General features: G+C 50.0%; 6 protein-coding genes across 6 annotated transcripts; 4 read left to right on the forward strand and 2 right to left on the reverse strand.

Annotated features, from left to right (window-relative positions):
- Positions 1-1,598: 1,598 nt before the first annotated feature.
- On the forward strand, positions 1,599-2,240 carry M437DRAFT_69190 (uncharacterized protein; the record flags this gene model as incomplete). The annotated part of the gene is made up of 3 exons (XM_041025236.1): positions 1,599-1,862; positions 1,918-2,021; positions 2,066-2,240. 3 exons carry the CDS (start codon positions 1,599-1,601, stop codon positions 2,238-2,240), a joined length of 543 nt encoding a protein of 180 aa, XP_040876177.1.
- Positions 2,241-2,819: 579 nt separating this feature from the next.
- Positions 2,820-4,587, reverse strand: M437DRAFT_87773 (benzoate 4-monooxygenase cytochrome P450; the record flags this gene model as incomplete). The annotated part of the gene is made up of 5 exons (XM_041028708.1): positions 2,820-3,708; positions 3,759-3,794; positions 3,857-3,963; positions 4,058-4,438; positions 4,486-4,587. 5 exons carry the CDS (start codon positions 4,585-4,587, stop codon positions 2,820-2,822), a joined length of 1,515 nt encoding a protein of 504 aa, XP_040876178.1.
- A 945-nt stretch (positions 4,588-5,532) lies between these two features.
- Positions 5,533-7,169, forward strand: M437DRAFT_78306 (tannase and feruloyl esterase; the record flags this gene model as incomplete). Its single annotated transcript, XM_041026966.1, has 2 exons — positions 5,533-5,904; positions 5,955-7,169. 2 exons carry the CDS (start codon positions 5,533-5,535, stop codon positions 7,167-7,169), a joined length of 1,587 nt encoding a protein of 528 aa, XP_040876179.1.
- A 433-nt stretch (positions 7,170-7,602) lies between these two features.
- On the forward strand, positions 7,603-9,176 carry M437DRAFT_69193 (MFS general substrate transporter; the record flags this gene model as incomplete). Its single annotated transcript, XM_041025237.1, has 4 exons — positions 7,603-7,693; positions 7,757-8,798; positions 8,855-8,951; positions 9,012-9,176. The coding sequence occupies 4 exons, from the start codon at positions 7,603-7,605 to the stop codon at positions 9,174-9,176; spliced, it is 1,395 nt and encodes a 464-aa protein (XP_040876180.1).
- Positions 9,177-9,602: 426 nt separating this feature from the next.
- On the reverse strand, positions 9,603-11,505 carry M437DRAFT_69194 (subtilisin-like protein; the record flags this gene model as incomplete). The annotated part of the gene is made up of 2 exons (XM_041025238.1): positions 9,603-9,679; positions 9,735-11,505. The coding sequence occupies 2 exons, from the start codon at positions 11,503-11,505 to the stop codon at positions 9,603-9,605; spliced, it is 1,848 nt and encodes a 615-aa protein (XP_040876181.1).
- A 532-nt stretch (positions 11,506-12,037) lies between these two features.
- Positions 12,038-12,925, forward strand: M437DRAFT_57282 (uncharacterized protein; the record flags this gene model as incomplete). The annotated part of the gene is made up of 2 exons (XM_041023199.1): positions 12,038-12,247; positions 12,308-12,925. 2 exons carry the CDS (start codon positions 12,038-12,040, stop codon positions 12,923-12,925), a joined length of 828 nt encoding a protein of 275 aa, XP_040876182.1.
- Positions 12,926-12,993: the final 68 nt, after the last annotated feature.

The raw sequence follows: 12,993 nt of genomic DNA on the forward strand, positions 1-12,993 counted from the left end.
ACAAAGACTAGTATCAAGCCATCTCATCTCTCTTCGAGCACGTAATCCTCTTGACTGCCTCTTCGAACCGGTCTGGCCTTGCGCTTGACTTGGAATCATGCACTCCCTGCTGCAGGGCGTTACCCCGTCGCAATGGTCTTTCCGTCTCTCTTGCTCTGATATCTCTTATTCGCTTGCCCGAGCACTCTCACATGCTCATCTTCGGCAAGGATATCGCTCATCCGTATCCCTCCTCGAATGAGGATGTACATTCGCGGCCCGTAGATGGCTTCATACAGAGTCAGATCCGCATTTCGCTTTCCTCGCTCACGCTCTTTCAGCCTCGTCGACCACGAATGGTCAAGTCTTGCCCGTCCCAACCTGCGTCTTTGAGTCGTGTGTAAAAGCCTTGTCCCTAATTATAGACAAGCAATTTACCGTCAAAAATAAGTGTGGAGTTTGTCCCCGTTGTCGGGGTCCATGGTGCTCGTTAAAATTCTCCGGCTTTGCGAGCCCTCTTTTGCAACGGTATTCTCAGATTCAGTGCCTCTCCTGTGCTAATGCGAGAAGATGATTTTGACTGCTTTCAACCTCATGAAAACGAGTATTTGTTGAGGTGGCTGACTGGTTGTATCTCGACTTGTTATCAAATTCCGCTTCACCACGTTCCGACGGAAGAAGATCGACAATGCCTCGGATACCGAAGTCCAGCTAGAGGGCAATCATCCGCCTGCAGCTCTTGTCCTCCTCAGCCATCCAGGTCAATTCTATTGGTATCGCAAGAGCACTATGACGGCGAATCAAGATTGCATCTTTCATACAAGCCTGTGCAACAAGGCAGAGTTATCGCAAGGCATAACGCATCACATTCACCGAGTTAGGTTTATGAAATAATCAGGTACGACCTCTGTCAGTTTGCGGCTCGGACCATACCACAGTCGTGAAACGCTAGATCATGTTTGCAAACCAAGCCTGTAACACCCCACAAACTTCCAAACAACATCTGAGAAGCGGCCTCGAAGTAGTCGCGGAAGTTGTGTCCAACTCCTGAAATTGTCATCGTCTTTCGGTGTGGCTGGCCATAGCAATTCAGAATATGCAGGAACACCTTTGATATTCACTGACATTTTGACACAGCCCGTGGGGCTCAAGTTTGTCTGACGAGGAAAGATGAAACTAAATGGTCTATTCATGGCAGCATCGGCAAGGAAGAGCAAGACCTCCGCAAACAACAGTGCGAAGATCTCCAACTATAACCCCTGGACTACTAACCGAAAAGGCAACCATAGCTGAGGATCTTCGCGTTTGTCCTTCACGACGCCAGGCTCTTACAGTGTCCACCCGGCAATACGGTCAAAAAGCAAGACTGCGCACTCTATCGCCTGATAAATCGTGCACGTTTGCGGGTTTCACACTTTAGGTTGCTTGATGGGTTCGTCGCCTCAGCAAGGCATCAGCAACTCGAGTTTCACTTGGCTTTCTTGTAACGACATCTATAAGTTCTGTCGTCACTCCTTACTGTTTACTGTGCTTCATTCCTTTGCTTGATTTCCTTTGCGACCACTCAAATACTAATCTTTCCAACTCTCCTGCTCTCTATCAGAAATCACCAAATCATAATGTTCACTCTCCATCAGTCGCTGGGCGCTCTTGCAGCCATCGCCGCTGCTCCTCTTGCATCTGCCGTCCCTGTCACAACTTTCTCTCGCATTGGCGTCTCTTCCAATGGCATGGATATCTTGAATCTCCAGATCAACGCAGCAATGTCTCCTGGACACTTGACAGAAAACACGACTATGAGCTTCGTAGTAGACACCCACAGCTCAAAGGTTACCTGCACCGGCTCATGGGCACCCGAAGGACCTTACCCTGAGGGCGGATACGTGAGTTCTTTTTGCAGTCACCATGTCAGAGAAACAATTGCTGACATGCATCTAGATCGCCTGTGCAAACAGCACTGTAGGCTGGAACTTCAAGGAGAGTACCTACAAGGGCATGAACGACTTTGTCCTGCAAATGGAGTACACCTACACTGATGACTCGTACGTGACCACCTTCTAACTGCACCACTATTGGTGTCAAAAAGGCTGCGACTGATTTTCTATCCCAAAAGTGTCGGCCCTTACCCATACAACAAAGTCACAGAATTTAGCCACGCAAACATCACAAGCGCCAACGTTGCCTGTTCTTCGCAAACACAGAGCTGCCAGGAGCCCAAGAACAGCACAATCACCGCCATTGTGTATGCTTCCATCGCTTAAACAGCTTCTCGACGGACGCCATCAATCTTTCCGTTTGACATGGAAGAAGGCGATGGTATGCCACGCTACCCAAACAAAACTCATCTCGGATTCCTTGCAGGATTATTCTCTTTTCTTTTCTTCTCTTCTACTTGCACAAAGCGCTGGCAGTTTTCGCTTCTGGCTGGCCAAGCAACCAATTTTGTACATTAGAGTCTTGTCACGATACCCAAGAACATTTTTCTCTCTCTCTTTCGCCATTTCCCTCGCCCAAACTCTGCTGATGATGATGTTGTTGTTGGTTCTGATCTCGCCTCTGTTGTGTTTCGACTACGCCATCTCTTACCAGCTAGCGTCGCACAAGGAGTTTGAGAGACTTAGAACAATGCTTGGTGCGACGTGTACGAGCATTGTGTCACTTCGAAACTGGTATGACGGAAGACATTTGCTTCGAAAGCCTGTACATTCGTGCCACTGCGGATCCTGGTAGGGGCGCTGAGTAGCAGTGACGACCCGAAAGAACAGATGGAAACAATACGCTTCTTGTGGATTAGACATTACTTGATTCTGCACTTTTGCTATCTTTCATAACATCTTTGCTCATCTCACAGCCTTCAACTTGACCATCAGAGGTTTCTTGTCCCAGAAAATGAACACTTTCTGATGCGACCAATCTCCGCTTTCCTCTTCTAGACTGATATCAAAGTTGAACAGCACCATCGTCAAAGACAGTCGCATCTCATGGTAAGCCAAGTTCTTACCAATGCAGTTTCTGGGTCCGAGACTGAAAGGCTGTAACGCAGCGAAATTGTCGTTTGTATACTCTTGGTTGCCGAGGAAGCGTTCGGGTACGAAGCTGGTGGGGTTACAGAAGTTGGTGCTGCTTTGATAGGTGGCTCTTTGATTGACTGCCACTGAGACGTTTCCAGGAACCCATGTTTCAGCGATTGTTGCGCCTTCTGCGGGCACTTTACGTGGTAGACCGCCTGATACGGGAGGGTACATGCGTAGGCCTTCATTGATACAGGCATTGAGATATGGCAGTTTCGCCAGCTCATCCACGGTGATGTCGTGTTCTGACATGAAGCTCCCTCTTATTTCTGCCGCCAGCCTTGCAAGCTTGTCCTGATTGATCAAGAGGTAATATGTCAAACCTGAGAGTAGCGTCGCAGTTGTCTCTGTGCCCGCCATCATGAAGACTGCAGCATTGGCATGCATTTCGGCCAGCGACATGCCAGCTGTAGCATTTCCCATACCATCATCGGATCGTCTCAAGACCTCTGTCCAGAAATCCGGTCTTTCAGGATCACGAGCTAGACGGCGATCGACTCGATCAGATGAGTACTTCTCATGCTCTCTTTGTTTGCGGCGTGCAGATGCTGGAATGAGTTTTGAAAGTAGCCACGGCATAAATGGGAGCTGCCTGATTGCTATGAATTTGCCGATGACTTTGACGCCGCCGAATACATTTTTGACCCATGGAGCATATCTGGAAAGATGTCAGTCACTTTTTGAGCCCGATAATGCATGCTAGCTTACTCGGATTTCTCCAGCATGTATAGTGGTTCACCAAAGCTGCGATTGCCAGTTAACAAATTCGGTTATATCGGGGGTTTAACGGGTTTTTAAGGACATACGTAAGATCCGACATTATGTCAAATCTGCAACTGTCAGTATTATATCGCATCATCGTAACCATCAGACCAGCCCATTGCTTCAGTAAAGGTTCCTGGTCTCGCAATGCCTGGGAAAAAGTCAGCATGGGGTCGCACTCTTGTGTCCAGAGTCTGCTTCATATCGAGGGTGATCCTGCTCACAGAGGATTGAGGATTACAAACCTTGTCAGAAAAGCTGTTTGCCAGTATACGGCGTTGTCGAGTATGGTTAGGGTCATCCGCAGTACCAATGTGCCTTGTTGATTGAGGATTCGTGGTATAGAATCTGGGGTCTTTTTTAAAGGTTCTGGTCTTGCCGCCAGTATTGTGACCATAAATGGCTTTCCAGGCAACGGCGTCATTGAAGCTGAGTTCGCGAGGAGCAACCCTTACAACAGAACCATATGTTTCGTGTAATTTTGGCATGGTTATCGCCTCGGAGCCAGTCCATAGCATGATAGCCTTCGGCATGTGCGATGCAGCCCATAACTTGGGACCTGGTACATGAGAGAGCGGACCGAAAAAGACATCCCATGCTACATAACCGGTATAGAGGGCAAGACACTGGTACCATTAGATGCAGCAGCTGGACGTGGTCAAACGCTGCATACCGTGAATAGTAGACGCCAAAACGTCAGATCGGAGAGATTGGGTATCTCAAGCCATGATTTGTTTGCAGATGCAAGCAAGAGTGGATTGTGTTCGACAGACATATTGCCATGCTAATGCCCTAGATAGGATACCTTGAACTTTAAATGCGACAGATGTTATATGGATGCCTTGGATCGCAAGGGCGTATGGGACCGTGCATCAAGTCGACGTGCAGATAGCAGAGCCATTGTGGATCAAGAGGATTGATCCAGCTTCGCGAGACCGAAGTATGGCCTTGAGTGAGAGCGTAGAGAAGAGAAAAACAGGTATAGCGACATCAAGGCTCCCGACGACGAGAGCATGGCCGTCAAGCTTCGACAATTGTCGACAAAACACTCTTACACATGCTATCAGGGTGTTGGACGTTCGTACGTATCTGATGTGGGTACTCAGGCCGGTGCCCACTGCCCATTCGCGTGAACGAAGGAGAGTCGTTGACTCGTTGGCTGGGCAGGGACGGTTGAGCACCGAGCCCTCTGGCGTCCCCACAAGCGAAAGCTGTCACGTCAATGGCCAACCAACGATCGAACTTCTTCCACTGCACTCTTACCATGTAACAACGATAAGATCTCGCGCGTCGAGGGCATCTGCGCCTCATTACAATGCACACTTCAGATTACTGACATGGTTGTCGTGGCTGTCAAGAGGCCCTCCAAGGTCAACTGCCGGGCTCTGCGGCTTCTCGTCTGCTCGTCCTGTTGATGACCCCACGTTTCATGCTTCAAATCTCACCCCAGATCAGGACTGCCGCCTCCATGATCTGCACTCTATCTCGGGGACATTTCCCAGCATAGCACAATTTTGGCGAGCAATCTGCACCAACCTAGCCAACTCTAGCGAAGGCGGTATGCGGTTGACACCTATAACCGTTTACCGAGGACGACATCATGCAGTCCATGCATTCTAGCCCGTCAGAGGTGGTTGTCTATAAAGGTTGCTGACTCGCTGTTGACCACCATCGATCGACTTGACACCCAGCACAGATTTTGATCACTGTCCAAGGAACAATGCTGTCCCAAACTCTTGGACTTGCCGTCCTTGCTCTCCCTCTCCTGGCTGAAGCCTCGAAGGATTGTTCAAAGGCAACCTTCCAGAAGGTCATCCCCTCCAATTCAACCTTCAACTATGTCACCAAGGTCGCCGAAGGAGGTACATTTACTGATGCCGAAGCCAATGCCAATGCTACTGGTCTGCCCGAGGGATGCGCTGTAAGCGTCAAGGTCCCGACCCCTGGCAACTCGTCCTACAACATGGCCATCTACATGCCGAACAAATGGAACTCTCGCATCATTACCACTGGAAATGGTGGATATGGTGGATTCACCAACTGGCAAGATCTTGGCCAGTACTCTCATTACGGCTTCTCCGCCATCACCACTGTAAGTTCATGCGAATGTGTCTCGTCTTTGCCGCATGACTGACCAAGCAGGATACGGGTCACTTCAACCCAAATGTACTGGATTCGACCTTTGCCCTCAACAAGGGCTCTCTCGAGAACTGGGGATGGCGCGCTATGCACGGCTCGGTCCTCGTCGGCAAAGCATTGTCTGCTGCCTACTATGGCCAGACTCACAAATTCTCCTACTATTCTGGTTGCTCAACAGGTGGTCGCCAAGGACTGAAGGAGATGCAGGTCTCGCCCGATGCATTCGACGGAGTCTTCGTCGGAGCTCCAGCCTGGTGGATCCCCCACTTGAGCATCTGGACCAGTCAAGCCACTCTTGCCAACCTTCCTCAGAATTCTGATCACCACATCTCCGCTGCATTGGCCAATGTTATCAACGATGAGATCCTCAAGCAGTGTGATCCTCAAGATGGTGTAACCGACAATGTCATCATGAATCCTGCAGGCTGTGTCTTCAACCCTCTGACCCTTCTGTGCGAGGGAGCCGCTAACGCTTCTGCTTGCATCACCCGTCCTCAGCTCGACACTCTGTACAAGGCCCTTCACGACTGGACCTACTTTGACGGTACCTTGATCTTCCCTGTACCCAGTCTTGGAACACCCCTCGTAGCATACATTGGCGACTCTCCCATCCCGAACCCTATGGGAACTGGAGCGATCGAACACATGCTGCTGAACACCACCGAGCCCTACGATTGGAGCACCTTCAACGAGAGCGTAGTTCGTCTCTCTGAAGCCATCGACCCAGGTCACGGTACTCCGGACAACTACGACTTGTCGACCTTCCAGAAGAGAGGCGGCAAGGTCATCCACTGGCACGGTGAAGCTGATCCCATCATCCCTTTCAGGTCGAGCTCGTACTTCTACAGCCAAGTCGCCTCTTCTGTCGCACCTCACGACATCGAGATGGACAGCTTCTACAAGTTCTTCCCCATCGCTGGAATGAGTCACTGTTCTGGCAGTCAATACTCTCCTTGGTACATCGCTGGCGCTACTCAACCTTTGACTAACGTCAGCCATGGTGTTCCTGGCTTCGATGATGCTCAGCACAATGGTTTGCTTGCTTTGATGCGCTGGGTCGAGAACGGCACTGCCCCGGAGCAATTGGTTGCGACCAAGTACAACAATGATGACCCTACCAAGGGCGTTTACCGTCAAAGACCTCTTTGCCCTTTCCCCAAGCAGCCTATCTATACTCACGGAAATGTGGACTCTGCAAGCAGTTGGAAGTGCTCATGAGTGGTACGGTCAGTCCATAGCTGGTTCGTTGCAGTCTGGAGCTCTATTTTGTAGATTTGTGAATACTCAGATGACACTTTGAGAGTACCTGAGCCTTCCATTCAGAGATGTGAAAGAGAGTAGAGCGCGCAAGCATTTTCAGATTGAACTTGCCAGCATCGCATCGGCTAGATTTCGGGATACACTCCAGATGACGAGCTTTTGCACCATACAGGATTCACGAACCCCAGACAATGATCGACGAACCATGTTCGAGCATACAATCGAAGCTCACTATTCCGCAGATGGCGAGCTTTTGCATCATGAATCTGTTGAGATATTCAGCGTGGAAAAAGGCTTGGTGTTGTTTGTAGCCCTACATCTACTATGGTATATGACCATGGACGCGGAACGATTCAGACTATGATTAACCTGAACCTTCGAAGCAACAAAGATGACCGCAAACGAAAAAAGCTCTGGAGTTCTTGCAACTCAATCTCTCGATAGTCCGAACGATGACGGTGCGTCAAGGGCGATCCGTAAGCGTAAGTAGTTTTACCCTCCTATTGACCCTCGCCTTCCATGTCATCCATACTAACCAAGCGCAGCAACATGGTACCGCTCTACCTTCTGGAACGCATTCATCTTGGGCATCTGCAATTTTCTAGCTCCCGGCATCTGGGGTGCGATGAACTCGCTCGGTGGCGGTGGACAACAATCGCCAACACTCGTCAACACAGCCAATGCATTGACCTTCTGCCTCATGGTCTTGACTTGCTTCTTCTCGTCCGTCATAGTGCGATGGGTCGGTGTCAAGTGGACTCTCATCATCGGCACCCTGGGATACTGTCCTTATGCAGCTGGACTCTATGTCAACAACCGTTACGGTGATGGCTGGTTTGTGCTTCTCGGCGCAGCGCTTTGCGGCCTTTCGGCTGGTATCTTCTGGTCTGTCGAAGCTGCTATCGCGCTTGCGTATCCTGAACCTCACAATCAAGGCCGCTTCTTGGGCTTCTGGCTTAGCTTCCGTCTTGGGGGCCAGATTGTTGGAGGAGCGATCAATCTTGGTATCAACGTCAACAATAACAAGGCTGGCTCTGTGTCATACCATGTCTTTGAAGCGTTTATTGCACTCCAAGCTCTTGCGCCTTTCGCTGGCTTGTTGTTGACTCCTCCCGACAAGGTTCAGAGGACTGATGGCTTGCCTGTGCGCTTGAGCATTGGAAACAGCATCACCTACGAGCTCAAGGAAATGTCCAAACTCTTCTTTAGCAAGCGCTTCTTGCTTATCGTGCCGTTGATTGCACAAGCTGTGTATGCCGAGTCTGTCTTTTTCACTTTCCAAGGCTTGTGGTTCAGTGTACGCGCTCGTGCTTTGGGATCCTTTCTCTCTGGCATTGTTGCTGTCATTATGGGTAATGTACTTGGCAGATACCTCGACTATACTCAGTTTAGTCTGAAGTCTCGGTCTCGCGGTGCTTTCATCACGATCCTAGGTCTCCAAGGTGCTTGGTGGATCTGGGCAACAGTGCTGGTGACTGAATTCAACAAGACCATTTCGACTTATGATTGGGTTGACGCAGGCTTCGGAAAAGGCTTTGCCCTGTTCTTGTTCTGGGTTGCCGGCTTTCAACTCAACTATCTGTTCCTGTAAGTCAGAGTTCTTGCTTTCTCACATATGGACTATTCATACTAACTTAGCGCAGATACTTCGTCGTCGGTAACCTCGCTTCGTCCCAGGAAGAACTCATCCGCATTTGCAGTCTCCTCCGCGGCACGGAATCTGCAGTCCAAGCCGTTAGTGTAAGTATTTCATCCCACCACTCATACACTTCTTTGAGCTGACGACGTTACGACACACAGTATGGTCTAGGCAGTGTGTCCATCATGGCCAGAACAGGAAACATCTACCTCAACTTTGGCCTTTGGGCAATCTCGCTTCTGCCAGCTTGGTTGGTGGTTTCCAGAATCGGCGTCACGCTGGGGGATAGGAAGATGGCTCGTGAAGAGAGTTCCGAGTCTGGTTGAATGAGGATTCGATTGTGTGATTTAAGACTGTCTTGAGTCTTAACTGGGAGGAGCTTCTCCGAGGAATCGTATCGTGATGAATTCATTGCTAAAATGCACAGCTGCTTTGCTTCCCAGAAGTGTGGCCACAGAGATGACTCGAAACGCTGTCTCTCCTTGGACAACGCCTCCCAGAAAAGTATCTTGACTTTCTGCAACTATGTCATCACAAAGTTGAGCACACGGGAATAGACGAAAGGAGATTCTAGCGACGGAACTCAATATCGTTGTCTCCTTGAAACATATGCCTGAATATCACGATATATATGTAAGGAGCATGAGAAGGTCAAGGATGCTTTTGTAGCTGTTGCATGAACAATACCCTATTGATGCTGATATAGGACATTGAAGCCTGCTGAAGCCTGCTGAAGCCTCTGAAGCGTCAATCTAGCTGAAGCCGCCTGTGTGATTCCAATTTCCATGTACACCAAGCAAATGTATTATGTCTCTGAACTTGGGAGTACCTAAATGGAAGCCATTAGCATAATACAATAAGAACAAGTCGTGAAAGTAACTTACCAAATCCAGAAACAGGATCCCAACCTTCAACAGCAGGGAAACCTTTGCCATCGCCAATCTCAGCACATCCCACAGCAGAACCACTAGTAATGTCAGTAAAAGCGCGGTACCCCTTCTTATACAACCAAGGGTTCATGAAGCCCAGAGTAGGCTTTCCGCCAGCGATAAGTGCGTCATTGACAAGAGCAATAATAGCAGCAATTAAGGGTGTCGAAGCCGAGGTGCCTGACACAAGCGTCTCAGTGCCGTTCCAAACGGTAGCGAAGTAGCTTCCTTGAGCGGAGATATCGGGGTATGCTCTACCGCTAGCATTGAAGTATGCTGCGTCCCTATCACCAAAAGTTTTGAGGTATGCCTTGACAGCCTTGTCTTGATACGCAGGACGAGGGAAAAGATCAGAGAAGCCACCGCCGGATGCAAAGCCAGAAGAGTGGTAAGCGACAACTTCAGGATTGAAGTCCATGGTTGCACCGACGGAAGTGACGTAGGGACATGTAGAGGGGAACTCAGGGAGGAAACGTTTGGCACCGCTACCGTTGTTGGTGATACAGGTGCCTGAGCTACCGACTCCGCTGTCACCTGAGGCGTAGAAGACGGAGACACCACGAGCACCGAGTTGAGCTAGGTCTTCGCAGACACGCTTGGCGTAAGAAGGAGGAACAGTTTGCTCTTCATCGTCATAGGAAGTAGAGACAACCTGAGGCAGAGTGTCGTCTGACTGTGAAAGAACATGTTGGAGCCAGTCAAGGTAAGGCTCGTTGGTGTCGGTAGTGGTGCCGTTAGAGGGAATGAAAGGAGGAGAGCCACCAACAGCGTAGGCAGTCAAAGGAGTGGGCCAGCCGACTCCCAACATGGTCTCAACATCGAGGTCACCTTCCACATCAATGTTCGTCTGTACGACCTCCTGCGATGTGCTGCCATTGTTGATGACGTCGAACTGGAAGGTATAGGCTGCTTGCTTGGCCTCAGGGCGGAACTTATCGAGGAAAAGGTAGGCGTCAGAACGGTTGTTGGTCTCACCAAGGTAGTTGGCAAGGGCCATCTTGTTCTTGCCAGCAGATTGGGGAACGTAGTCGATTGTTTCGTACAAGGTTCTCATGCACAAAGGTGTGACACCCTTGGGCGTACAAATTGAAGTGACGTTGGGATCCTGGTGGTACGTGACGTCCTTGGAGTAAGCGCCACCGACCTTGTTGACCTCAAGAGATACAGCCTTGGGCGTGCTGCGGAAGAATGAGTTGGTGGGTTGAATGGTGTCAATGTGTTCGTGAAGGTGGACAGGAAGAGACCACTCGGGTGTGCGGACAGTCTCTGAGCCATCCTCATGGCGGTAGACACTGTACTTTGTGTCGAGCAGACTCTCAATGCGGTGTACGGGCAGAGAAACCTTGATCCAGTCCTTGGCGGCACTGTATGAGAGATCACTGGTTGCGATGCCATTGTCAGCCAACCACTCGTGGACCAGGGCCAATGAATCCTCGGTAGGCTGTACAAGCTTCTTGACCTCATGCTCGCTCAAATGTTGGCCGTAACGTGAATGGTCGGGGTCAGAGACCTCGTAGAGATGTCTCTCCAAGTCGGTAAATTGATTTTGCTTCACGGCAATACGAAGATCAATGTTGTGAGTCGAAGGAGCAGGAGCAACCTGTCTCCACTTGGAAGGCACAAAATGCGAATCCTTGACCGCATAAGGCGTTCTTGCTTGGATGGGTGAGGCATATGAGCCACTGGCAAGCAAGCCAGCGACCAGGAACAGCTTTGCAGCACTCATGGCGGAGAATTGAGAGGGACTGATCTGAGACAAAACACACTTTTTCACGGATGCAGTGCTCTACTTAAATGCAAACAAGGTAGCATGACAGACTTCCTCATGGCGAAATGATCGTCGTGTTGAGAAGGCGAGCAGCTGCAAGGGACACTTTCTGGTGGGAGAGGCGGAGGGGAAATAGATGAAGATCCATGGCGAGCTAGAATGGCTTTGGAAGGTGAGGGCATTCACGGCGATAAGGATGGTTTAGAGTACGAGATAAATATGCTTGTTGTCGGTCAAAGAGTGGATGCACGCGAGCTTGTCCGTCTTGACAGGTCTGACAGACTTGACATGATTGGTGGCAACTCTTGAAACAACGATCAAAGTGCCGCGGCTTCGAGCGACTCCGGCCAGTCGCGCACGGCTCGACATGACAGCATCACTAACCTTTGACACCACCTTCCTGTTACGATCTGTTACGCCCGTACTTGCCGCAATAATACTTGTATAAGCCAAGATCGCGTGCTGCCGCTGCTGTCAAACGCAATAAATCATGGATCTTGCTGGAGGCTTCGTGCCTCTGTCACCGCCGCCGTCCTCAGTCGCGTCCTCGAATACCCCAAACTCGCTGCCACAACCGCGAAGAACACCCCTCAAGCCTGGTGGTACCAAGGAGTCGAAACTGATTCGTTATGTCGACCAGCAACTGCTTCACATCCAAAGGCGCTTTGCAAAGAGAGACCCATCCCTGGGGCGTGGCGGTGTGCGAGAGATGGACGAAGATGGCAGATTAATCGAACAACTCAACGACCCTGCCACAGAGAAAAGGCTGCAACAATCAGACGAGTGGAATGATGTACAAGGTTACTCCAGCTTTGGAGAAGCTGCAAAAGATGTGGACGAGCTCGTTGCTGTCATCTGGATCAGTGGCACACCAGCTCTGCAGGTACCCTACCTGATCAACCTCGCTCTTTTTGTGAATACAATGATCCCGGCATTTCCACTTGCTCCTCGTCCGCTTTTCAGATTGCTGGGCAAGCTTGACCATGCCTTTGCTTCGTTGATTGTGGGCAGAGATGTTGCCACCGACGAGACGCTTCCTGGCTTCAACACAGGTCGTGGTGTCAGCGGTACTGAAAAGGTCCGTATAAAGAGTTTGGTCGAAAGGACACGAGTATGCGTCGTCGAAGTCGTAAACAAGGGAGAGTTTGACGAGGACGAAGATGTTCGTGAACCTTCCCCAGAAGATGCTGACGCTGATGGTGATTTGATCCTGGATGATGACGAACCCGAAGACATCAACGTCCATGATGATGAAGACGACGATGATTGGCACATGCAAATAAGTAGAGTCTATGACAAAACAATGGTCGAGTTAGGCGATTCGATGGAAGGAGGTCCTCCGATCGGTATAATAACAGAATCCAGAATCGGAACTTGATTTCATGATATTTGAACCCTTCCATTGACATCGTGTGTACATTGTAATTGATCGTAAAAATCATTAGC

This window comes from Aureobasidium melanogenum (assembly GCF_000721775.1).
Source record: "Aureobasidium melanogenum CBS 110374 unplaced genomic scaffold scaffold_26, whole genome shotgun sequence".
In the NCBI taxonomy this organism is placed as follows: domain Eukaryota; kingdom Fungi; phylum Ascomycota; class Dothideomycetes; order Dothideales; family Saccotheciaceae; genus Aureobasidium; species Aureobasidium melanogenum.